This window comes from Anopheles gambiae, chromosome 3, assembly GCF_943734735.2.
Source record: "Anopheles gambiae chromosome 3, idAnoGambNW_F1_1, whole genome shotgun sequence".
NCBI lineage: Eukaryota > Metazoa > Arthropoda > Insecta > Diptera > Culicidae > Anopheles > Anopheles gambiae.
This window is the reverse complement of record NC_064602.1, coordinates 86,872,392-86,898,512: the sequence shown is the minus strand read 5'-3', so window position 1 is coordinate 86,898,512 and position 26,121 is coordinate 86,872,392. Positions and strand designations below refer to the sequence as shown.

General features: G+C 42.6%; 3 protein-coding genes across 4 annotated transcripts in view; 1 reads left to right on the top strand and 2 right to left on the bottom strand.

The window, feature by feature from the left end:
• LOC1281023 (MOXD1 homolog 2) overlaps window positions 1–17,042 on the bottom strand; it is a 135,831-nt gene extending 118,789 nt beyond the window's left edge. Inside the window, exons 1-2 of one of the 2 annotated variants that reach the window (XM_061656473.1) lie at window positions 16,680–17,042; window positions 14,379–14,874 (exon numbers count right to left, since the gene is read on the bottom strand). The gene's annotated coding sequence lies outside the window, so the exon portion shown is untranslated. The remainder of the gene's footprint in view (window positions 1–14,378; window positions 14,875–16,679) is intronic. The other variant, XM_061656474.1, reaches the window with a different exon arrangement.
• LOC3291375 (trypsin) lies at window positions 7,778–8,887 on the top strand. The gene has a single exon (XM_061656649.1). It carries the CDS (start codon window positions 7,778–7,780, stop codon window positions 8,810–8,812), a length of 1,035 nt encoding a protein of 344 aa, XP_061512633.1. The 3' UTR covers window positions 8,813–8,887.
• Window positions 8,891–10,206, bottom strand: LOC133393089 (uncharacterized). The gene is made up of 2 exons (XM_061656475.1): window positions 9,880–10,206; window positions 8,891–9,683 (listed from the first exon to the last, which is right to left on the bottom strand). The coding sequence occupies exons 1-2, from the start codon at window positions 9,979–9,981 to the stop codon at window positions 8,937–8,939; spliced, it is 849 nt and encodes a 282-aa protein (XP_061512459.1). The 5' UTR covers window positions 9,982–10,206; the 3' UTR covers window positions 8,891–8,936.
• Window positions 17,043–26,121: the final 9,079 nt, after the last annotated feature.

Sequence of the window (26,121 nt, the reverse complement as noted above, 5' to 3'; positions counted from 1 at the left end):
AATCATGTTTTTGCTTTTGATATACGGCCCAGAATAGTGGAGGGAAAAGGGCACCAAAACAGCACCAAACGACAAAACGCACGCCGGAATCGGTAAGGAAAGATATGGAAATGGTACGCTTCATGGGTAAGGGGGTTTGGAAAACGATGTAATGTGGAAGACCTGCCTGACCGTGTGGTTGACTATTTATTTGTTTTCAGGTGTGTATGTTTTTTTTCTCGTTCGTTGCTTTTGTTTGATTATTTGTGATTTATTTTCCTATTGTTTTTTCGATTCACCCCCGTTTGCAGTGGGATGGCCTTTTCTGCTGGTTGAAGAAGCAAGGGAAAGCATGGGTGAATGGTGAAAATTTATGGTGCCAAACGTTGAATCGTATCGAAGCATCAGAAGGTGACGGACTTTCTCCGGGATACTGATGCATAGGGGAGCAAGGAGCAATATGGTGTTGATGAAGAAGGTGTTTTTGTTAAATCAGTTCTAAAAAATGTACGAAGACTGCAGCAAGAGTGCGTTCAGAGGCTTATTTAATATTAATTTAGCAAAAAAAAAGGAAACCCCGTTTGCACAAACAAAGATTAATAATTTTAAAATGAGTTTAGAGCACATCTTGTAATCCACCACAGTTTTACAAATATTTCTTGATAAGTCTGCTATCTAATCAACGAAAAGAGAGGGAATTTAAAGCTCCAACGAGTCATCGATGAATCATCGCTTTTGATACGAATAATACTTTCAGTCTTTTATCTAAACCTTGTGTAGAGTTGCTGAAACAAAAGGTCCCCACTTTACCCTCATCTTCCCCCGCCACATTAAGTCAAACAATGGAACCGCGTGAGAGACAGCGTTAACAAACGGTTGTGTCACGTGCTGGTAGATGAATTATAACTCTATCCCCAAACGCGACGGACTCAGCCCCGAAATTGATGACACTGACGAGACGAACGATGACGAACGGCAGAGCAGAGCAACTCCAATCCTCGAGAAAAAAAAGTCTAAAATAATTTGTTTTCATTTTAGGAGCAACACACACACACAAAAAAGCACGTGCTGCAGCCACCTGCAACCGTGCGCGAACCTATGTGACACAGGACAGAGGAATTAATCTTTAACCGTATTGATATGGGTAGGCAACATGCACATAAAACGATCGCTCTCTACAAACTACGGGAATGTGAAATGGACAAGTTTAATCAACGGAAACGCATCACCAGACAGCCCACCAGCCGTGTCCTTCCTTCCCGCCGGTGTGTAGCGCTTGATTTTCGCGCGGCCAAAAATTGGATTCCCCGTTTTACGCGGCTGGAAAGTTCGCGGGAAGCGTTCATGACAATTTCATTTCATGCCACGCAACTGCACACGGGGAAAGGAAAGGGAGTTAACAAAAAAAAAAACACACACACACACTCCTATTCATACACAGCGTAGAGAGAGAGAGAGTACGCGTTTTATATGAAGACGAATGGGAATGGCTGAAAGCTCATCACCATTAAGCGCGGCCGATTTCGGGTGTCCAACACACGGGCCCGGGTGTCCCTGTGACGTTCGATTTGGTATTTCATTTTTTGTTCTTTCTTTCTTTGGCAGCATCGTTCCGGGCGTAACGGGGCAAGTAAAAAATGGCACCCCATAAATAATAATTGCCATCATACGTGTGTACATGGCTGTGTGTATGGAGCTCCACCGAAAAATAGGGAAGCACGACAATGCACGACGACGTATCGGGAAAAGCCCAGCACGAGAAAGAAAGGAAACATTAACGCAATCGTATTTCAGTTGATTTATGCTACCGTATGTGTGGATGGCGACTCACATGGCGAGCTACAAAAAAGTAATCATAAAAGCAAACCGCCACCGCGCGTGTTATACGTTTGTGTGTGTCTGTTTGTGCTTAGGTCGGGCGCATAGTATGCGGGGCTTGGAAAAAGATACAATGTGGTACACATCCCGTGGAGATACTGCCTCCTGTACAGTGGGGGTTATATGTCTAGAAGCGCATAGACGATTAGAATATTATTTTGAATTTTAATTACCTTCACATTTTGTATGCCAATCCGTCGATAGTTGTAAGTTTTTATGAAGAATAATCATTTAATTTATCTTTAATAATTGTATTGAAGCATTTAATAACTATTTACCGCAAGAGATGTCAGCAATGACAGCTCAATCGTGGAAAGAAGCTTATTTATCAAGCTTTTAAATATCAAATTGTTTGATTTGTTGAAAAGAAAATAATCTATTATTTGCAAAATTATTGTACATTTCATGTGAATTATCCAACAAAATCTCACTTTAATCACTTCCGATAAAGAGTGTTTATAAACTGTATTTTAAAACTAATTCAGCAGTTCGTTTTTCGAATGATTTCAATCAATTATTGTGTGGTTCTGATTGCAATAAATAGCTTTCTTGGACAACTAACTTAGGCCCTAATTCATTCAAAATATGAAAAACGCTTGGCAAATTATGCTATTAAAATTACTCGATGAAGAAAATTCATGTATTGATCCTTCAACTGCTTGAAAGCCTGGTAAACAAAGTGTGATTTCAACTCGAAAAAAGCCAAAGCCAAAGCCAAAATAATTTCCGCTACTTATTTGTTTGGCCCAAACCATCCTCATTTCAAGACAATTATTCTATTTCATTAAGTCATTTGTTTCCTTTTCAGCAATTTAAACTCACTGCGCTTATACCAATTACCCTCACTGTATTACTAGCTGTTGGAAAAAGGGGCGCAATATCGTTAAAACTAGAACGAGTTGCAAAAATAAAATAAAAACACGTATCAACAACCGTGCCATGTCCCCAGAATCTTTCCCAGCATACGACATACGAACCACCGCAAAAAAGGGCATTAAAAAAGGTGACGAATCGTAATTATGTTGTACATATTGGAAGAAGTGACCTTACCCAACCAGTCCACTCGTGTCCCCTTCTTGTCGTTTCACAGCAAAACGAAACCACCGACCGATGACCACAAACTCCCGAGCAGCAGCTCACAATGCTCATGTTCACAAGCGCTGCGCTTCGCATCGCAGTTAGGTGAAATGAAATTGCCAACGGGGAAAACCTCCGCGCGTAATGAACATATGAGATATGAATTTCAATTAAAACTGAAAAGTTCACTTGCTGTGCAGTGGAGGTTTTGCTGATGCGGTGTCGAGTGAGCGAAATATTGCCACCTTGTCCGTGCTGCTGTGACGGGGTAAAAAAGCGGTCCCACAGTTTCCACCTCCCAACGGGATGATTAGTTTGGAGCACGACTTTTTTTTTCTTACGCCGACACACACACACCCTTCTTTTGCTCTTCTATCTAAAGTTATTACCGATAGAGCTTCGGGTGCATCGGTATGCTCCGGAAAATACAGGTGTGGAAAAACAGCCAAGCGAAACCGCGGCCGGTCCCTGCATATGCGCATGAAAAATGCAACGCTTCATCTGCAGTTTTGGCAGATCAACACCATTCGACTAGCGCCAAAAGGTGCAGTATTCCACTGGGGTTTTCAGCGCTGGGGTTTTGTTTCACTGTACCTCGCGCACAGACAACGGGTGTGCTTCGATTGGGACAATTTTATTTATTTTCGTTTCTATATTTTCAAATCCACGAACATTGTGTTTAGGACGGTCCATGGCTAACCAAAATCATCCCAAAAAAAAAAAGTCCCGAAAAAAGGATTACGATCTCTGTCCCAAACGTGTCCTCCCGCAGTGTGTCCCAAACGATTGCGGGAGCACAGGAGTACGCATAAACATAAACAAAAACGCAGCAGCACATACACAGGTGCTCCGGGTTCGGTCCGGGGTGGTGACCCGAACATTATTATTCATAAATGTCCGTATCATCTCGCTTCGGGATGGACGGGTTTTCAACAGGATCTAATCGCACAGCGGCTGTCATGCCGTGTGCCGTGACGGCCAACTAGAGATGACAGTTGGGCTCAGTTTTTCTACTGCAGTTAGCAGTTCCAGCACAGTTTCGGCGGACCCTAAAAATTCCCAGATCAATGTTTGATCGATCGATCTCTCGGTTTGAGCCGCAGCTGAAATGCCTGCGAAAGTGATGGAACGAAATGAAGAAAGCAAATTAAACGCTCTTTTTGCTTTTGGTATGATGCGTTTCAAACTTTCTGCCAAGCATTGGCTACTACTGTGCGAGATTTATGCAACCGTGACAAGACGGGTTCGCAGAGAGATATGATCCAAATTTATAACATCCCGTCTGTATTATAACTACCGACGCGTGAGGGCTTGAATATATAATCTCATCATTTGTTTGGTTTCGTAAGTTGCATGCACCGAACCAAAATCCGCCGGGGACAGACCACTACTGTGTGCGTAGCATTAAAATAGTTTATTTATTTGTGCCACCCTTTTTGTCCCAGCGTGAAGGAAAGAGGCAAAGATGATCCCTCTTAGCAGGTTAGCAGACGGCCTCCTCGCCCTAGGGGACAGTTACCCGTGTTTAGTAAGGTTTATAGGTTTCAATGATTCCTCTCCACAGCTAAACGGATTGCCCGGCTGTCTGTCTGTGACCGAGAATATAGAGAAATAAATTCCAATATTTACACTAATCATCAGCATGCTACGGCCATCGATGGGATGGTTTCAGGCTTTACTTTTAATTAAAACATATCATAGTAATTTGTGTGGCAAAAAGGGTCATCACACGCCAGGGCTGGACGCCAACTTCCCGTTGGTAATCATAACCGATAAGCGATCGGGGTGCGCCTATTTTTTGTGGAATGGAGAAGGAGCATTTCGTTCCATCCTAAATCTGTCACAGCTTGAGCGCAGCATGGACATGGACGGTAAGAAAGAAACAAAACACGTTGTGGATATCAGATGGGATCAGATGAGCAATATTTTGCATTCTCGTTAATTAAGCCGGAACAACGGTCATTCATTGGATTTGCTATCTGCGCTTCTATAGGCATGCTCCCTAGAAGGAACCATCCCAGTCCTCTTCCGACGAATTCGTTGCGCTTTTTTGCATCAGTTTTGTATCTCTTGCTGTGTTACATGTTTGCACAACCATCATGATTGTCAATCATAGTAAAGTCATAGTCAGTTGCTCCCTTAAATAATGGGTTGTCTGTTGGCTTATGTAGCTGAAAATGCTCCTCAACAGAAGGAAAAAAGGGCACAAAACAGCTTAAAACGAAAGTCCCAACGAGAACCTACAAAGTTGGCGGGCCTCTGTGGTGGCTAGAAAATTCCTCAGAAATGCTCAAATTTATGACAGTGTTGAGTCATTAATGACCTGATGCCGGAGGTGGACTGGTGGTATGTTGGTGTGTGGCGAGGGTTTTTTGGAAAATGCCTGAAATTTATTATCCAATCAACCTTGGATGTTGGTTTCGAACCTATCTGAGGCATAAGGCACTCTGAGGTTGGAACTGGGGGACACTAATACTGAGCTCCGTGTATTAATTCCCCAAAACATCGGTGTCTCGCTGGCTTGCAGTCCGCCAAAGAGGGTGGATGGTCAGAATTCCTAGAGGCGTACCGTCATCTAAGCACGGTCTGGCTTGTGGAAGGAATCCATCCCCGCCAATTCGTGTGAAGGTACGTGGAATGGCATCCAGCCTGCTCCATTGGGAGGATAGAATACAAGCGCCACCACCTGGGGAGATGACACGCAAGCTGGCCTGGCCTATGCTAGCAGGTAGCGTTCGGGTTTACTTTCCCTCCGACTATCCTTACACAATATTTCTCCCGCTTTTCGTCTGCTAGTGAGGAGAAAGCGAGTAGAGCATGTTTTGTGTTTTTTGCACTTTAAGTTGACCCTTTTTTCTTCGATATTTCTCCGGACCGGTATGGGATAACGCCGACACCGGGCTGTGTGGTGTGTGCTATTAGGCGCACTTGAACTTGCTATTCCCGACGGTACCGACGGCCACCGGCAACCTCCATTAAAGTGTCATTTCAAATTACAAAATTACGTCTTCAGACACCGACCAAACCCTCTTCTGCTGGCCATAGTTTCCAATTTCCATCTGTGACGTTTTGCGTACGTACGTGCGCTCAATTGCACACCACATGGGGACCGGGCCTTTACCTCTCAGCCCCGATGGTGGGTATGCGTGCTACGACGGAGCAGTGACCCCTTTCCCGGCAAAGTTCTTAAACTTAGACACAAAAACCATTGCGAAAATGGGGCTCGGAGTGGAACCGTTTGTCGAAACGAAATGAGGTCTCGGTTAACCGCATCGTGTCATAAATAAAGGTTAGCGGCTTCGGGATAGTCGGTCCGGCCCCTGGTTAAGAACCGGGGAGAGAAGATTCTGTGGAAAACGACCCACACGTATGTACGGACCATAATGGTACATTTGAGCTAGTGAGCGTGTTGGGGTTTACGTGGGTTCGGAAAAGTTGCAAATAATTTAGACAAAGTGATTAACTTAAGTCCACCGGGGCACATATTGAGTGTTTGAGGGTATACTTGTTACATTTGGAATTAGTTTCTGTTCTACGCATTACTTTTCTAGGTTGGAATGATGAAAGAATTTGAAAATTTTACTAAAATGCGTCCTAAAAATAATTTTCCAATATTCAGCAAGTAAAAACGGGTCTTTGTTGTAATATTTTGATGGAAAAATTTGTTTCAAAACACCAAAATGTTGTGTTAAATGAACATAATTGAACATTTGTAAGTCTACTTATAAATTTATATTGATATTTTACCACCTTTTTGGGTATTTGAGGAATAATTGCTCATTAATTGCAATAACGAACCAAGCAGAGCCTACAAAGCATCATGGCATATCTGGTTCGAAGGACCAAAAGTAGGATTATATTGAAAAAGACAGGTTTACTTTAATGAATTGATTTCTTAGCTAGCGTATTGGGCAAAACATATTCACATACCTTAAATTAACGTAACTGAATATTCTAGGATATCGAGTATAGGTGGAAAATCAAACTTCAAAATCAAGCCATTCTATTCATCTTAATGATTCTCTTTAATTTTAATCTATATCTTGATCCACCATCACCAACGCCCTCAATGCATCGCCATTGCACTATCAGTTCCACGTCCATATCGTTTCCAAGGCCTAAAATGTTGACCTTCTAAACCCTGACCAGAACACATTTGCGGAAGGAAGCATCCAAGGATAAATGATGTCTCTAAATCTCACTCACTGTTTGCGAGAAACCTTACCAAACCAATAAGGAAATTAATTATCAAGATATCGGTACTGTCTCTGTCCCGAGCCTTCTCGATTGAGCTGCCTTTTCGTGCCGTTTGCCCGGAACGAGGAAACAAGTAGAGCGCTTTTTGGCATCCTGTCAACGACACACTTTCGTCCCGGCAACAAAAAAACCGATATGGCCCAGTTTTCTGCTTGGAATTATGTCAACACAATTACCGCACCTCGGGTGTACCAGCAAAGTTTGGCTTTTCGGAGCGTGATTTATGGTGTACTTTGGTGGGAACTATACTGAAAAAAGTACGCATACTCAAACCGTAACGAGAATATCGTGTTATCAAGATTTATCAAAATTCTCCCGAAATCGACGTCAACCGATATGGCGTGTGCGGTGCAGCTCTACTTGTTTATCGGGAGCAGTTTATCGTACTTCCGTACCGCAAATCCTTCCATTAATCCACCCAAACCGGCCAGGTTTAGATAGTGTACCGGCTACACTTAGTGGAACAAATAAGTGCCTACGGTTTGGCGCAGTTAGTTATGATCTAACGCTTCACCGAAGCTGGTGGACAGTTACGATCGCACCGAACGACAGACCGGACGTCTGAAGACAGAACAGAAAGAAGACAATGGGTAAAAAAGTGCCTGCGTTGTGTGTGTTTCTGGTGGCGTTCCTGGTGGTTCTTACCCAGGGAGAACCTGTCCTGATTGAACGTGAACTAGTCAACACAGTGGATCGTATTGCGAACGAAGTGCACGAGAATGCCTTCGCAGTGGAAGAGGAGGCCGTGGCTGCAGACAAGTTCCTCGCGCAGGCTGATTCCGTGAGTCCGTTCCTGGTGGGTGGTGGACCGGCGATGGCTGGCGCTTTCCCGGCCCAGGTTGCGGTACAGATCGGTACGGCCGCATTCTGCGGTGGTACGATCCTGAACCAAAATCACATCCTAACGGCGGCCGGTTGCGTGCTGGACGCGAACAATCATCTCATCGCCGCCAACCAGGTTACGGTGCGCGCCGGTGTACTGGTCGTAGATCAGAACGCACCAGTTATGGCGGTGAATCGGATCTTCCCCCATCCGCAGTACAACCCGTGGACGTTCGAGAATGATATTGCGGTGCTGCGGCTCACGAACAACATCGTGTTTCCGCAGGTCGCTCTGCCAAACATGGCACCGGCCGAGCTGAATCTTCGGATCGTGCCCGACTCCACGGTGTGTCAGGTGCTTGGATGGAACTGGCAACAGGCTGCCCAGAACGTACCGCTGCAGGTGTTGAATGTGCAGTATTCACCGCGCACTACCTGCAACGCCCAGCACCAGGGCATGCTGCACGACTCGATGGCCTGCACCGTGCTGAATCAGGCCACGCACGGTGTCTGTGCCCCGAACCGAGGCGGTGGGCTGTACTGTAACGATCTGCTGACCGGCATCATCTCGTTCGGGTTTGGCTGCGGTACGAACAACACGTACACGGTGTACACGCAGGTGCGGTACTATCACCACTGGATTCAGCAGCAGTTCGGCCGTACGGATACGCCGGTAGCCGGCCCAACGCCAATGCCGGGCGTTGTCGGTGGTGGCGGCGGTGGTGGCACTGCCAGCTCCATCACACTGTCCCTGGCAACCGTGCTGGTGGCGATCGTAGCAGCCCTCCTCCTCAACTAGCCTTTATAAATGTATAACAGTGGTGTACGAAGCGCCCGACCGAAGAAGTTAAATAAATCAATCATACGAAAAAAAGGCTTACAAGTGTGAAGACCCCACGGTCGCTTTTATTCTGCCTCCTTGTCTACAAATCCGTACTCGGGTTCGTGCGCATTAAACCGTAGATAAAGAACATCAGTGTGTAGAGTATGCAGTAGCCCATGAAGATAACGTACACGATGTATCCGAACGGTGAGTTCGGTTGGTCCAGCGGGAAACCATTATCAGGAACGGGCTCCATCAGCGGTGTATCAATCATCGACCGTGCGTCACCGCTTGCCGAGCTTAGATCGGACAGCTCCAATATGTCCACCGAACTGCCACAGATGGAAGATTCATCGCGCGTTCGCACTGTCAACATAGCGGCTGGTATGAGATTTTCCATGATAAGAGCTCCCTCCAGGCGGTACTCGCCTGTCTCCGAATCTCGACAGTGCAGGGTATTGATAAGATGTTTTAATGTGTGCTTCTGATCCGGAGCAACCTTGAGTAAGGTTTTCTGCAACGCACCATCTGTCGTTCGCTGCCAGCAAAGCAGCGAGGTACCATTGAGTCGCTGATCGGTTGGTGCGGACACTGGAGGATTTCTTCGCAACCGACCGAACGTACTGAGCACAACAAGCCGTTCATCTTCCCCAAAGGTCAGCATCCTGTCGATGGCCAAACTCGAGGTACGGCTTGTTACTTCCGCACTGCCATATCGCACCAGCAGTTGTCGCACACTTCGACTGCCTCGCTTCACGCAGGCTGCGGTCGTTAAAACATGTGGTCTGAGCACCTTATCAATAATCCAACCACCGCATGCTGCTGCAGCGTCACCTTCGACCGCAACCTTGAGCGAAGTTGAAAATCCGGAGGAAATCAGGAAGATAGAAACATAGAAAATGATAAGAGAGGCATGAACTGCATCAACGTAGATCGATGTCGCAAAGGTACGCCGATCGAGGGAGCGTATGAATTTAATGGCAATTAAATGTACATCACCATCTTAGTGTGCTCCGATAACATCCATCGCTGATATCACTTACAAATTCGGGAAACTGAAACGTCTCACAGAATGCCGGGCCGCTTACGATAGTAAGCAGCACGCCGATGGTGATTAACGTTCCCGTGCGGTTCCGATTGCTCATGATGACACTTTCCGCTCACAAACAAACGGTCACTACTGACCATCTGGCTCTCCTGCTCTCTTCTCGTGACTGTGTGTGGGCCGCACGTTGCGCGTTATCAGCAAATTTGCACCCGCGTTCCCACTTCGGCCTCTTTTTCGGTGCGTCCAGCTCAAATTATCGCACAAATTCCGTGTTATCGTGTGTTGCGATTTGGCTGTCCGTATGTCACCCAATAATCGGTTGGACATCGAGAAATAAACACTGTTTTTTTTAATGTTTTTACAGCGTCAGTGATTTGTTATCGCAATTCGCGTTGACTTCGCATAATACCTATTGGAGGTGTACTATCAACAGCAACAAAACGGGCCAGAGAGTCTGAGATGACTCAACCAGAAAATAATAGAATCTCTCCATTTGCGATGGTGAACAATGGAAAGAAAAATGCGATCCATGCAGAGCGTTGCATACATATTTCAACACCTTTTTTTCTTCTTTTCAGAGGAGTTTGCATCAACATTCTCTTGCTTTTTTGCGTCCTGCAGCGGTACGACATGGGTGAAAGGTTATGGATTTTTAACCACATTTTTCTAACATTTTTTCCTTCACAGCTCCTATCCTGGAACTTCTGAAGAATCTGAAAGATCCTATTCGCTTTTCGACGCCGTCTGCATGTCCTGCTGGATCTCTTGAAGCGCTTTTTTATCCGCAGCGTTGTTCGCCAGCCAGTACACCTTTATGCAAAAAAGCATGAACCCAGAGATAAATAGAGCGAGAAGGAGCTTGAAAACCCGTCCTGAAACAACTCTTTCTATCCAACCAATCGATCGGACCTTCGGTCATCGTGACACCGTCCAGAAGGAAATGCAATACCAGGAAGCTGATGATACGATGTACTAAATGGGATTCATCTGCACTTTTCCCCGGGTAGAAAGGAAAAGTTTGCGCCCCATTTGCGCAAGCAAGAACGCAAAAGATGGAAGAAAGATGAATGATGGGACTTTTCTCGTGTCTCGCCCTGTGGCTCTTGGCTTGGTTTCTAGGCAGGTTAAGCTTTTTATTCTTTCAACCTGCTTTTAACCTTCACCAGCTGCGGGACAGTACTGCGGGGTACGCAAAAGGACACAAGATTCCAAACCCGATCACTCTAACTAATATTACATTCTCGTTTATTTTTAGCTCCGTTTTTTTTGCGGCCATCTCCATTCGCTACAAACTTACCCGGACCACTAGTGGTGTGCCTGATGCGCACCCGGTCTCGCTGTCTCACAGAACTTTTTTTTTTTTGCCGGAATAATAAAGGACCATCGCCGTGAATGGAATTTTTATTGTGCCCAAGAAGCAGCAAAGTTCCAACTTTTTCCATCCTCCGCTCTGCCCTCTTTCCACGTCGCAATAGGATATGGCCCGAGTGTGCTAAATAGCTGAAAATGAGGCAACTTGCCCCGTCAAGCCAAGTCAAGAAGATGTAAAAACATTCCTCGTTTACCGAGTGCTTTGCTGCTCTCTCTCTCTCTCTTTCGGTCTTTCTCGTTCTTGAAACAGCAAAAGCTTTTTGCATTCGTGGAAACTTTCCCCAAAGGATGGGTAAGAGGCCCCGGGAAAACTTGAAGTAATTAAAAATGATAAATAAGAGAAAGAACGAACTGGGAGGAAGTTTCCACTGTTCTACCACTATATGCACAGCACAGTTCTACACCTCCGTGCCCTGCATTTTCTTTCCCGATTGCTTATGGCTTTATGAAAGTGAAACTTTTACCCCGGGCTTTGGCCGTCGAACCGTAGCGACAGCGGAGTGGCAAAAGGTGAACCAACAGAGCACGCCACAAAGAATAAAAAAAGGGGGTAAAACACAGAAACATTGCCCTCTGTCTAAGAAAACGAAACATAAATGCCATCATAACACTCGGTTCCACCGGTTAAAGTGTTCTTGGTGTGCACGTTCCAATGCAAAAGATAAATAGAGAGGGTGTGAGAAGGTAGAGTGCCGGTGCCGGTGTTGGTGGTGGCAGTGATTCTATATAAACAGAAATAAAAAAGGCCTTCTCGTAAATAAAATTCCAAAACAGCATAACTTCTTTCAAAGACACACACACACACAAAACGAAGCAGAAAAAGACGACCAACTTTCAAGACCTGCCAGCCTGCCTGCCTGCGTGAGACACCGGCCACTCATATGGCGGCATGTTCAAAAACAAAACAAAAAACGAAACGAACCACGAAACGGGCAGCATCTCCCGTGTCGATCCGAGGCAATCGGGAGAACGCCGGGAACAACCGGTTTGTTCTGTCAGGTTCTTCCTCCCGGCAAGCTGTGTGTGTGTGTGCGTGTGTGCACACGGTGGAATTTAATAACTGCCCTTCCTGCCCATCCCCGCAGCAGCTCCTCCAGCTTCTGAGGAGCAGTACCACGAAAAGTGTTACTTTTATGGTCAATGCTCGTAATTAAAATTTGCTTAACCAGTTAAACTATCACCGTTTTGGGGGACATTGAGCTTGAAGGAACCCAACGCGGTGACCCAAGTTTGTTTTTTGCTTCTGTCTGTTGCTGGTGGAGATTGTGTGTTTGAGGAGTTTTATGCAAGCCTTTTGCTTAGGAATCATTAAGATAACGTGCGTAATACTGTTTGATTAATTTTACTACAAATGTTTAACGATGAACCCATTTTTTCGTGCTGAAATTGTCAGATAAGTCACATTGTGACTGATTTATTGTACATTGTACACTAAAGATACGGCGTAACGTGTTCATTATTTTGCTAGTGAACAATTTTTATTTAAAATTTTGATTTGAGGTTGACCTAGGCATTATATTGGACAGTACCCTATCCAAGGTCATATGATGTAACAAAATTTCCAAAGATATCCATCTAGAAAAACGCATGAGATTTAGTAACTAAGCGAACTAACGGTACTTCCGTATTATCACATCGCTTTTCTGAAGTGTAATTTAAGGATATCATGTCTGAGAGAAAATGTAAAGCTTAAGATGTCACCATTGTTTTCAAATGCGTGTAAAGTATATCATTAACAAATCAAAAGATATAAAATACAGCAGATCTTCCCTTATTACAGCAGATCTTAAGACTTTACAGCTGCGGTGGAGTTCTCAATCCATGTAAAAGCATTGAATTTGTTCCAACCATCAACCTTAATGTCCTTTAATGACTCTTGAATCAATCACGAAATATTCCAAATAACATAATAATATGTTAATTGCTATGCACCTATAAGGGACGTATCAGCGTACATTGACAACTTACATGTTTGCTTGTGAATAGCATCTATGATCAATTTGAATGTGGCATACACTGCTTGTTTTTTATATCAACTTTGAGAGGTAGTATTTCAACAAAATCTTCAGAAATTACTCAACACGTTCTTCTACTATAGCGCTTTTCAGTTTATAGACGAAGCACTCATCCAGTTCCAAGGTCAATCATTGGAATTTGGAGTGGAGCATTTGTGAACCTTTCAGCTCTAGAGTATTTTATAGGTAAAGCGTCTACATTGTCTTCATTACATTGCGAGAGCTTAATACATTAAGCTTAATAATGCATCTTCTGGAATAGAAAAAGCTGCATTATGTAAGAAGCTATATCACACACTATGGATGGTCTATAGCGTTCTTCAAACAAGAAGCATCACCGTGATCCAAAACAAACCAACTTCTCTATTCCGATGTTGCAGAATGTGCAGGATCTATCTACTGGAATTTCCTTGCACTACGAAACAATAACCGAAAAACTTCTCAAATTCTCACCAAAACACCCAACAATACCAACTTCCGAAACTGTAATGCAAGCGTTAGAAAAAGTCTTCTCTAGTCCCTCATAACCACAAAACACGCGAACTACCTACCACACAGCCTATGTTATAGTGTGTGTTTTTTTTAATTTATGTTCTATCCCTTAACCCGAAAACCGTCCGAAAAGCAAACAATCCTCCTCATTTCACCGTGGTTGTCCAATTTGTGCAACCAGGAACAACAAAAACCCATCCTCATCCGTCCCGGTAAATCCATCCATTCCCGTGGCGGCGGGGCGTGCAAACGCGCCTAACAACTACTTCACTAATTGACTACCTTTGGTGTGGATTTCTCCTCTCCCCGAGCACAAACACACACACACACACACACATGCACCCGTACTACCGGTCCAGAAAAGTTTGCATTTGCTACCGGCCACCGGGTACCGGGCGAGGGCAAAAATAAACAAAACTACTCCACGGTTTTATTTATTCGAGTAATTAGAAAGTTTTTGTTGTTGTGCGTTCCGTGTGCTGGTGTTTGATCGGTTTGTGGTGGTCAAACATAATGACCAGCCTTCCCCCCAAAAACCGATGGTAATGAATCGATTCAGTTCGATTTTTGTCTACGATGTGTCGGTGGATAAGGAAGAAAGAAACACAAAACTCACACTTTCACACGACGGATCAAAGCGGCCTTCAGATTGAGACTCCTCCGGGCTTCTTCGCTGCGCTGCGCTCCGCTGCTATACACTGCAGTGGTGGTCCAACACACACACACACACACACAAACAAACGCACACGTTTGTCAAAGAAACTGTCAAAACAGCTCTTTCTTTTAACGACAGTCGTCTCGAATTACAAGGTGTGCCGCCCTGCCGAGTCGTTTCTTACTTGGTCGGAAAGGATAGTCGAGGGATGGCAGCAACGATTGGGCCCACTTCCTCTTGTGACCACAACATTCACACTTTCTGCGCTCTATTTCTTTGACACTCTTTCTTTGCTTTAAATTAATACTTTCTAGTAAGAATCACTACACATTCTTGCCACCAGCACACGCACACACACACACTTGTTTTAACACGTGGGTATACACGTACCACTGCTCGATGCACTATTTACGTTTTAATTTTCACTCACTCTGAGGAATAATTCACTTTGGGTTACCTGGAAAACAAAACAGTAAAAAACAAGATATAAAAAAATGATTAAAGAGTAAATAAAATATCACTTTTAATAACGCATTTACAACCAATGCTTGGAAAAGTACGAAATGTTTGCACATTATTGAGTATTTCCCATCACATTTCCTTTTCATTCTCTGTAGCTTTGCTTTTAAATGAAATTAAAATAAACAAACCAGTCAAATACAGCTGAAAAGGCTTCCGTAAAACGGTCCCAAATTAATATACACAGTCGTAATCATCGATAAATCAAAGTGAGGTACAAAAGAGCAAAGTGGAAGTAAAACAGTAACAAAACCAAATGAAAAAAACGAGCAAAAATAGTGGAAGTGAATAAAACGGAATGTAGCAAAGGGAAACAACAACAAAAAATGCCCAAAAAATAGGTTTTTTTTTGTGTGTTCTATTTCCCAGCTTTCCGTTTTGTTATTGTCGAAAAAGTTCGATCTATGCCGGAAAAACGGTTTTTCTTCTACCCCCACCTAGCCCCCGCCTACCTCCTAACTCCGCCAAAAAAGGCGCAAAAATAAAGGGACACCGTTCGTAAGCCTACAAAACAGCAGAACGATTCCTTTCCCTAGCCTGAACTGCATGGCGCTGAGAATATAGGTCGAACTGTGTCTGTTGGGGGTAGTAGGGTGGAAAAATCGCGTAGTGGGAGGGTTGTCTCTTCCTGATTCATCGGTTTATTTCGTTTTTCGTACTGTGTATGTTTTTTTCGTAAGCCATCACAAGCAAAAAATAAAACAATACCAGAAAAAGGACCCCGTATACCCTCTCCAACAGAGGGAAAGAACAGGGAGATTTTGTTCTAGGTATGGTGAAAATTTATGAGAATTTTCCTTCCCTTCTCCCTCGCAGAATGTGTGTGTGTTGTCTAGCTGCTTTGCTGTCCAATTTTTCCAACCTCACGGTAGGAACAAGGAGTTCCGCGGAAAATGTTACTTTAAAGCGCTTCTCGCGTTAGCGTTATTGTTTGCGTCCATTTTGGAGCATTGTTTTTTTTCTTGTCCTGTTTTTACCATAGGACCGTTTCTTCACCCTTTTGCCTGTGTTTGCGTGTGTATGGCTGTCCATTTCTTTCCCGGGAAAAAGATGTAATTTAAAATGCCGCTTTCTGAGGAAAAGCAATACAAAAACCATAACCGAGCAGCAAGGGAAAAATCGCACAAATTCCCGGGTAGAAGTAAAAAAAATACAAATCCCTTGATGGAGCTTTTTGCTGTGCTTTTTTCTTCTTCTGCTTCTTCTTCTTCTTCTTTTTCTTCTTCTTCTTCTTATTCCTCTTCTTCTCCTCTTTCTTCTTCCTGCAACCGTTTGTTTACGCTCGTGAAGAAAGAGCCCGTCTCTTGGGGAGTCTTTTCATGCTGTCGTACAAAAGCAGCAGCTCAAACAGGGCAAAAAGCGCTTTCTTGTGCAGCCACAGAAAAGCAGCAGGCAGGTGAACAGCAGCAGCAAACGCGGAAGAGCGAGCGAGCGAGAGAGAAGGAAAACAAAAGCTCCCTTTCCCTTTCCCACTCAGCCATAGACACACGCACAGACGCTCGCTTGATTAAAGTCGAAATTAAAGTCGCCACTGGAAGGAAGGATGGAAGGATGTGGCTCGATGGATGCTGTAATGGATGCATCCAAGAAGGCGTTGCACCCCACACCGAGCGAGTCGTTGCGTTCTTTCTCACGTTTGCGCTCACTAGTTTTCCTTCTCACTATGGAAAACTTAAAAGTTACACACCACACACACCACACAGAGTGTATCATCAACCAAGCGAGTAAATGTGTAATAATTACCATTTCAAACCCGAAAAAACATAAAAAAGAAACCACACATACACGCACTGTACGTTTTACGCGATAGAAATCATCCTGCGTGGGGTTTGCCTCCCGCTACCACACTCTCGCACACGGAAAACACACACCACGCACACACGCACGGGCGCACGCACGCACGCAACACGCCACAAATGGTAGAGCCGAAAACTGCTTTGCCGACAAAACACAGCACACGCGCGCGCGAGGCGGAAAAACGTAAAAACCCACTCCTGTTACGACCTGTTTTCCACCGATGCCACGACGTTACTAAATTTTCCACATTTTCGCTCGGTGTAAAATCGCCACCCTTCTGCGTGTGTTTCGTTCTCGGCGTCGTCGTGGATGGCAGTCGTCGTCGTCGTCGTCGTTGCAGGGCGCGTGCAGGAGATTCGGGAAAAACTCTCCCTTCGTACGTAACCTCGCCCCCCCCCCCCCTCCCGTACGGTCTCGGTGAGAAGCGTAGAGTTTTCCCTCTTCGGGTCTGCCCGGCAGCCCTTGTGGCTGCAAAAAGGGTCCCTTTTTGGTCGGTTTGGCAGGACGACGACGACGACGCGTTTTCAGCTCCCGCACGGTGAGACGCGCATACGGTTAGAGAGAAATAAGCGCGCGAGAGAGAGAGAGAAATTAGTTGGGCTGGTGATAGAGAGCGAGAGAGTGTGGTTTTCCAATGTTTGTGTTCTGAAGTTCGGTGGGCTGATAAAAACCGAGAGGGGGCTGGATGATGAAGCATGATCGCTGACGGGCGCAATGTGAAGGCAATGTAATCGCAGTTAACTGTACGCTCTTATGCTCTTGGGCTCTCTCCCTTTGGGCTTCTCTCGCTCTCTTTGCTGGAGATGGCATGAAGGGTGCCCTGGCTGTTCGGGCGAGAGCAAAATGCGGCTCGCCTGAGTAATGGTGCTGTCTAATGATTTACTTTTGGGCTGCCACAATGGTAATTCTATTATTATGTTTTAGTAATAAAACATTTTAAATGTTTTAAAGTGAATTAAACTTCAAATTAGAATTTTAGATAAAAATGCATGACTAAGACAGACTTTCCAGTTAGATTTTTGAGAATATTTATTTCTATAGATTAGATTTTTCAAATAGCAAAATAATTCTTATTGAATGAATGTCTAAACCTATTCTTATATGAGAATTCTGTCCATGAAGTCACTCAAAATAAAACACACACAAAAAACATTAAAAATTACCGAAAAATAATTTACTACAATCAGCTGCCTATGCTACGAGGTGTGTGTGCCCAGCCTTCCCCTTCAGTGGAATGAACCCAACCCGCCACTGTGTGTGTTCATCCGTTCATCTTCCCCTACCGGCGTGTGCTTTTATGGCTTCGTCGGCCACCCTTACGATAGGGCGCAGGGGAAACGACGCTACCCTGCAACATAACTTCCCCTGCGCAACACAAACGCAGGGGAAAACGACGGATGAACGAACGTCCGTACCAGACCCCTGCCCGTCGTCGGCGTCGGCCGAAAGCAAGCATAAAATGTGCAATTATGACGCGCTACCTGCAGTGCGGTTGCAGTTGAGCCGGGACCGTTGTTTTCTTCTTCTTTCCCTTCTACTTCTTCCTCTTTGGTGCACTCTCTCTCTCTATCTCTCTTTGCTTCGCTGGCACGCTGGCTGATGGAATGTCTTTTGTTTGAGCAATTGTCGACCAGGAGCGAGGGAGTCTTGCTTTCTTTCCGCTTCTTCGGTGGTGCCGCCGTCGGTGCAGGAATTACTGCACGGAAGCAAACCGAGAATTGCTGTGAAATTGAACTGGCCGCAAATGCATTTCGGGTGGAATGTCTTTGGATTGTAATGTTTGGGATTTACTTTCGGTATTGTTGCTGGTGCTACCTGGGCTTAATAACTATTTGGTTATTTAAACTAGAATGACAAAAAAACAAAGGAAGGGGCTGTGAAGTTTAAACAGTTCTTTTTGGGATATAATTTAATGCAGCAATTGTAACGAAGACGGAAATGTGCCGAGAGTCTATTACACAATAGGAAGAATGGTAACATTGTGTTTGGGATGGAAAAAGCTACAATTCTTCGTATGCAAAGACAGATTGTTACACAGACAGTAAACGTACAAGAAAGCTTTTTCAAAGTATGCTTACTAAAAAACAATTTGTTTTATCTTAACAATTTTGTGCTGAGATCATTAAAGTTTAACATTATTTCGAAAACAAAATAATTTGAAACGAAACAAATATAAACATGCTAGTCTGTATTGTATTCGTAAGCATTTTATTAATGACAATTACAATTTTATTAGTAGGGGCGGTCATGTAGACTGTATGTCTACTCCAACAACTTTAATTATGCCCATCATGAGTTCAAGCCTAGAATGGACCGACCACCAGTACCAAGGACTTGACCATTGGCTGCGTGGTACTGAATAAATCTCGAAAGCTGTTATTGGCCGAGGATGTCCACGTAAAACCTTTCACCAAACAGAAGAAGAGATTATTTTATATTGTTATTGTTATTATATTTATAATAAAAATAATAATTTGATAATAATAATAATAATAATTATTATTTTTATTAATTATAATATTATATTATATTTTTAATATTTATATTAATAATATTATTAAATTATTAATAATAATTACAATAATAATAATAAAAATAATAATAAAAATAATAATAAAAATAATAATAATAATAATAATAATAATAATAATAATAATAATAATAATAATAATAATAATAATAATAATAATAATATTATTGATTGATGGTCTAATGTATATATTTTTTCTTTTCTTATTTAAAAAAAACTATTTTTTGTTCAATTTTGTCTTATCAATTAATTTCAAAAACAGGCAACTGAACTCAAACCAAAAGTTGCAAATTACTTCAAAAAGCAACACTTGTAAACTCTTCAATTAAAAATAAAGCTATGTACAACCTATACTTGATACCTCCATCAATGAAAAGAACAATGTCAAACAAATGATTCTGCACAAAAGAAAGATAGAAACACACACAAATAAGTAAAAGCTGATAAAGTAAGCAAGAACAGAATACAAAAATACGTTCTGATAAATCAAGTGATTAAACTCCCAAGTGAAATTGGAAAAAATCGAGATCTACAAAAAAAATCAACACTTCTGAGCAGCTAAATTCCATTTATTAAGACGTCACATTATTGTACGCCTTCCGTCCTCCAACAAAGCAGTAATCTCCCTGGCCCAGAAAGAAAAGTCCAATTTTTATCACCCCTCACCCCACAACAGCACCGATTAAAATCTTATCATCAAGTAGTGCATTTTATTAACACCATCCGCCAGCAGCACTTACCGTCAGCTTTGCAGGATTCTGCAGCGACGGAAGTGTTGCTTCCATCACACCGATCCACCGAAAGCCGAAAGTTTGCTGCTTGACAATCATCGGAACCACTTCTTTAGTGTTCTGTGTCTTGTCTTTTTTTTTTCTCACACGAGCAAAGTAAAACAAATATTGTCATAAATTTGTACACAATGTTGTGTGTATTTGAAGCTCTCTTTCTCTTTTTTCCGAGTGCTATTAGGCGGATATAAAAGTAAGCACTTTTCTCTCGACGGTTATTAATTTCGATATCGAATGGCAGTCAGGAGTCGTGTCTGAGAAGGGATGGGTGGGAACTTTTTTTTTCTCGTAGGCTGGGACAGTTCTTCTGTTTCGTATAAAATAGAAATCCTTTTTCTCCACCCCTTGAACTATCTGAAAAGGATACGAACGAACGGGGACGATAGTTTTCTGTCTTACTTTCTTTTGCTGCCTTTGCAGCATCCGCGCATTGATGGACTTCCCACTGCACGGGCTAAGCTGACGGAAGGTGAAGTGAGCCGACACCCATAAACAACAATATTATGTACAGCCCGGGCCAGCCAGTGTCCCGCCGGGCCGAGCGACGGCATTGTGCTGCCCGCCTGGTTGTCACTTATAATCCCGATGTGTGCAAGAAGTTTCCGGAGGCTGCCATAGGGCCGGACCGCGAGCCAGCGTGGGTTGACGACGGTTCATCACACGCCTCTCGGGGTTTGCTTGCCCGGAGAGCGAGCTTGGAAGGAAAGGCCTTTTTTTGTGGTGCAGGCTCAAGAATCGAGAATCGAAAAGTAAGCAATAAAATACATCATAAGATCATTTGCTCGTTATTTTCTTTCCAATCGTCGGTCGACGACGGTTAGATGGAAAGTCGGAATAGAATCGAAGGGTAAAGGATGGTAAAATCGTAGAGAATCTTTCAATATTTTATATAAATATGAACGACACTGATCCCGCCGTTCGGCCACATTGAAACATTGAAACGAACAGCACGGCAAGGTGCACGGCTCACCTTCACTCTTTCTCGCTTTCTGCCGTAAATAAATGCACGCTTCCTTTTTTACTTTGCCGCCACGGCCGACCACGGATGGAGCGAAACGTAAAACGGTTGTGACAGTTTTGTGCTGCAGCTTCGTTTCGCAGGGAGGACGCCCTTCGGTCCTCGATTGTATGATCCATTGGCCCGGGCAGCTGCTCTAATGATAATTTATCGTTAACCGGGCGTGTGTGTGAATGTATATCTCGAGCTTCTTGACTCGTTTTAATGGGTTAAGTCGGCTGCAGTGCACCCCTTTACCTTCTTCTTTAGGGGTTTTTTTTGGGTGACATTCGAAGGTCACTTGAGAAGGTGCTTTGCTACCTTCCTTCGAGTTTCTGCAACAAATGCTCAACAGCTTGAATGTGATATTTCGGCATCTGTGTTTGTTGAAGCGTTTTCTTTTTGGGTTTCGCTCGACAATTGGCTGTTTGGAGAACTGAATTTTCGCACCAATTCAGACAAACAAAATGATGATGATGAAAACACTATTATTTGCTGTTAGGGAAGGTGGACATTTACCTGATAAGCCTTAATTTTTTAACTTGTTGAGGGGTTCTTCAGTCAAATGAATCTATTCTTAAGTATTTTTGAAGTCACTCAGTCATATCATTAGCGCATTGAATATTATCTTTTGTCTTTAATCATTTATTATTTGTCTTCAACGGTTTTAACCTTTAATTAGGCCCTCTAACTAATAGCACAAAAGTGCTTGTCTTATCATCATTGGTAAAACTGTAAACAAGTGCTTGTACTTTTAAATATAAAAACAATGTTTTAAAATCACTTTTTATAATAAGACTTTGTTGAGAGGGCTTTTTAGGTATTTTTTAACAATATAATTAACATTTAATGGTAAAGTATAACAGTTATTTTAAAAGCTTATTGTGTATAGTTCGATTGAATATTGTTCACATCATTTGATCGATTTCACATGTTGTATTGAATAATTTACAGCTTCGCTAGTTTAATTTTCTCTCTTTGAATATTTTTATTATGTATTTACGCATAATCATCGCTTAATTCAAGACACGTGTATCTGTATTGTTTTTTTTTTTTCTTTATTTTGCATTGGATTTAAAAAATTATATTTTTTCTGTTGTTTAATGAAACATTTTTATACATTTTTTATACTTTACCAATGTGTTTGTTTGAGTAGTATATTAAATCTTCTGACAATGATCTGAGTTGTGGATTAAAATACATTTTCACTTAGTTTTTATCAGTCTTTGGCAACTATACTTTTCATAAAAGGTAACTTCAACAATTTTTTGAAAACGTTACTTAATCTTCTTATTTGAAGTTTGAAATTGGTTTTGCTTCCTCTCATTTTTACAACTTAATTGCAAGCTGCAATCGTACCTCCGGGTAGAAATTCAAACTCGCCCAAGATGCTCAAAGCTACCGTACATGACCTTGGAGGGAACCATTTTGGCTACAGATTTCTCTATTCTACCAGATAAAGATATCCAAACACAGTTCACGCTGTTCGGTTGCTGCTTAAACCGAACCGTAAAACAGAATCGAAGCAATAGCTACTTCCCGGTGTTTTATGATGTTTTGAGGATGTGCAAATGAAGCGTACAAAGAACCGTACAGAAGGATACAGATGCCTCATTCATGTTTTATTGTACTGCTATTTATGGTACCACTCTGTATTGTTTCGACTGTAAGTTGAGTTGTGTTTGAAATTTCACACTCACAGCAACCGTTTCGGATAGCAATTGTAAATAGAAAGCAAGCATTCTATGACAGTGACAAATACATTCCATTAATGAGTTTGTTCTAGAGTTCCTGCAGCACACCGGCTGGACTTTCGTTGCTAATCTTAATCTTGAGAAATGAAACCCGAAACCCCGGAATTGAATAATTAATGATTCTCCCTTTTCCTGACTTTTGATCGTCAATCACAGAATCGGGCATAAAATTCGTTCACTCAGTTTAAGCTTCCGTGCTGGCTGCATGATAAGAAAACCAAAGGGCACATTTCCGGTCGACGCCAAAATCCTCTAATCCTTCCCGCATTAAATTAGGATCAAATGTCCTTGCAAAAAATGCACACACAGTAAACAAAGAAGAACAAAAAAAAAACACTCAGAATCTTCGAGAGGAGATTTGATGCCAGCCTCATCTGTCCCAGGAATTTAATTGAATTCATCGCCAAAGCTGTCGATTAGCGGCGAAAGCAGGGAAGCACGTGAAGTGCTCTGCTGAGAGGGAAGTGTCACACAAAAAAGAAGGTGACTTTTCTAGTGACTCCTTCCCCAAAAGGGACAGAGTTGAATGTCGCATCTAATTTGTTTGTTTAGTGCTCACGCAAAAACACACGCATAAAGCCCGGGATGGATGGAATTTCTTAATATAATTTTTCATCCTTAATCCCTTTTTGCGCTTAAGCGCGGTATAAGCCGCCCCAAGCTGAGGTGTATTTGGGATTAACCCACCAGCACCAGGGACTATGCGGGAGTGTTTGACTGTTTAAATTTTGCTCCTAACTTTTGTTTTTTTTTTTTTGCTCCATTTAAGGTTATTTAAAAAGAACAGTTTTTATTCATCCTAAAAACGCTATCACTCTTGTAAAGAGCCAAATGTGCGGCATCATGATGCGTATCCGTCAAATCAATTATAATATGTCTTGCTGTCCCTTTGGCTAGAAGGTAGGGCCGAGCGCCTAAAAGCAAGCAAAGTCCTGCTCACTGTCATCTTAATGCAGCCGTTAAGCAGCAGCGGTGTGTTTCGGTTATAAAAACTCCAACGAAACTCTCGAAAAAGCCACGCTTCACGTTGATTTTTACAATCGTGACATTTACCATGAGAAATGGATTAGACGTCCGACGTGATGCCCTGGGCTCAAGGCTTTCCCCGGCAGCGAAGAACGACAAGGACGTTTGGTGAAGGTGCTGCTCTGAATTTCCTGGTCAGCAGGATAGCATTGTGAGTGAGTGTGGCCAGTGTGGCGCAAAATTGAAAAGCTGTTTATTACCTTTTCTTCGCGGTTGCTCCATAGGGCGCATTTTTCCCGCAGTCTAAGGCGTAAAGAAACAGCAAAAGACATCAAAAGCCATGGCATTGGCACGCAGCGCAGATTTGTGGCCAAAACGTGTGCGGACGAATTTTTATGATGGAACCGGTAATGGTGCCTCACTTTTGGAGAAGGAATTTTTGGTGTAAAGTCAGGTAGAAAGGCAACCTCTTGAAAGCGGGCGGAGTGAAAATGAAAAACAAAACAACACAACCAAGTCATAGGAAAAAGGAATGCAAACGCTAGCAGTAATCCCTACCGGCACGGTCAGTCTCACGTGCTGCACCTGCGGCAGTAATCGAACGAAGCGCTCTTACCCTTTTGCATTTTTTTTCTGTGGAAAGAAAGTTAAAATACCTTCAACTTCACTTCAGTTCTTGGGTGTTCCTGGGTGTACGATGGGAACAATATTTTTATTCCTAAGGTGGTCCTTATTGGGGAATGGGAAATGGGTTCTGTTGTGGAGGGGTATGGGATCATTATGTTGACATGGAATCATATCTTAAAGGCATGCGCGAGAGAAACTCTTATGATCGATGACTCGCGAGTTGAATGGATGTTGAATTAAAATTAACCCACCATGAAAGTGATCCGATGCTGGTGGGGGCAAATGATGTTAGATCAATCCAGGGGTGTAGGATGGGTGAATTGTAAAGATAAAAGAAAGAGAAAATTAATTCAACATATGGGAGCTAATCAAAAAAGGAAAAACATAGCAAACGGTCACCAAAAAGAACGGGAATAAAATCATAAAAAGTTGCTTTAATAGATTTCTATCAATAATGCAAAAATTTACTTGATTTTCATCAATAAAAAGTGAACATACAAAAGTAAAATACAAAATACAAAATAAATATAAAAAACTGAAGAAATAAATGAAAACAACAATACAAAATACCAAATTCCAAATGAAAATAAGAAACACACAAGAAAGAAAGAAAATACAGAAAAAATAAAAAGAAATAAATAAATTTCAGAAAAAAGTAATATTTTGTATTGTTTATTGATGTTAAATTATTCGTTTAATTTTTCTGTTTATTTTCTTATTTTGAGTGCCTTTGCCCATTATTTGTGTTATTTGTGTTAACCTAAGAAAAATACTTTGAAATGTAAGATGCTTCTGGTTAAACTAGAAAGTAATAAGTTCGCTTTAACACTTTGTATTTTGACAATTTGTATGAGAAGAAACTGTTAAAAGAAGTTTACCACACACATTATTCATTTTATAGTTGATCCTGTTTTTTTAGATTAACGAATACATAAAAACTACATAATGAGGCTTATAAATCATGCACCAATTAAAATGGTTCGAACAGTACCCATCTTGGGCGACATAAAAATCAATAATTAATACGAGCCAAAGCCAAACTTCCAGAGCAACGTTTTATGCGTTTTCCGTTATTCTAGCCGAAACTATAAATTTATCACAAAATGCATTAAGCTTTTATTCCTCACCGCCAGCTCTGTCACATCACGCATGAGCGTCTAGTGAAGTCGTCACGGCCGATCACATTTTATGATCGCATCATTGTTTCCTATCCGCCTTCCCGCTTGATGACGTTCTACGATCGCGGGAAGCATGTGAAAGATGTCTAGCTTTTTTTGTGTGTATACACTGCTAAAGAAAAATGGATCGAAGGCAAGCGAGCGGGCAAAATACACAACCTCATTGAACGTGAATTAAAGCAAGCAAAAGACAATATTCCAGCGGAGCGGTGTAGCCGCAAGGCTAGATTGCTATGTCTACTTGCTTGGACACAACCGTTTGAACCGAATCGATCGATTGGGGGCCGTTGGCTTTTTTCTCTTCCTTGCTTGTTCTATCATCTCCACCATCACCATCACCACCGAAGCGATTAGGCTACGAAATTGCTTGTATAACAAATTGATCGGCATACTTTAATTAATCAGAAGATAAAAGGCCGAACAAGGGGGTAGCCTCTGGGCCCGGGCGAACCTTTGGCTCGAAGCCGGAGGCCTTCAGGTGGTCGCGGTGGGTTTCGGTTTATTTTTGTTGTTGTTGTTGTTGTGGTGTGTGCAAGAGATGAAAGACA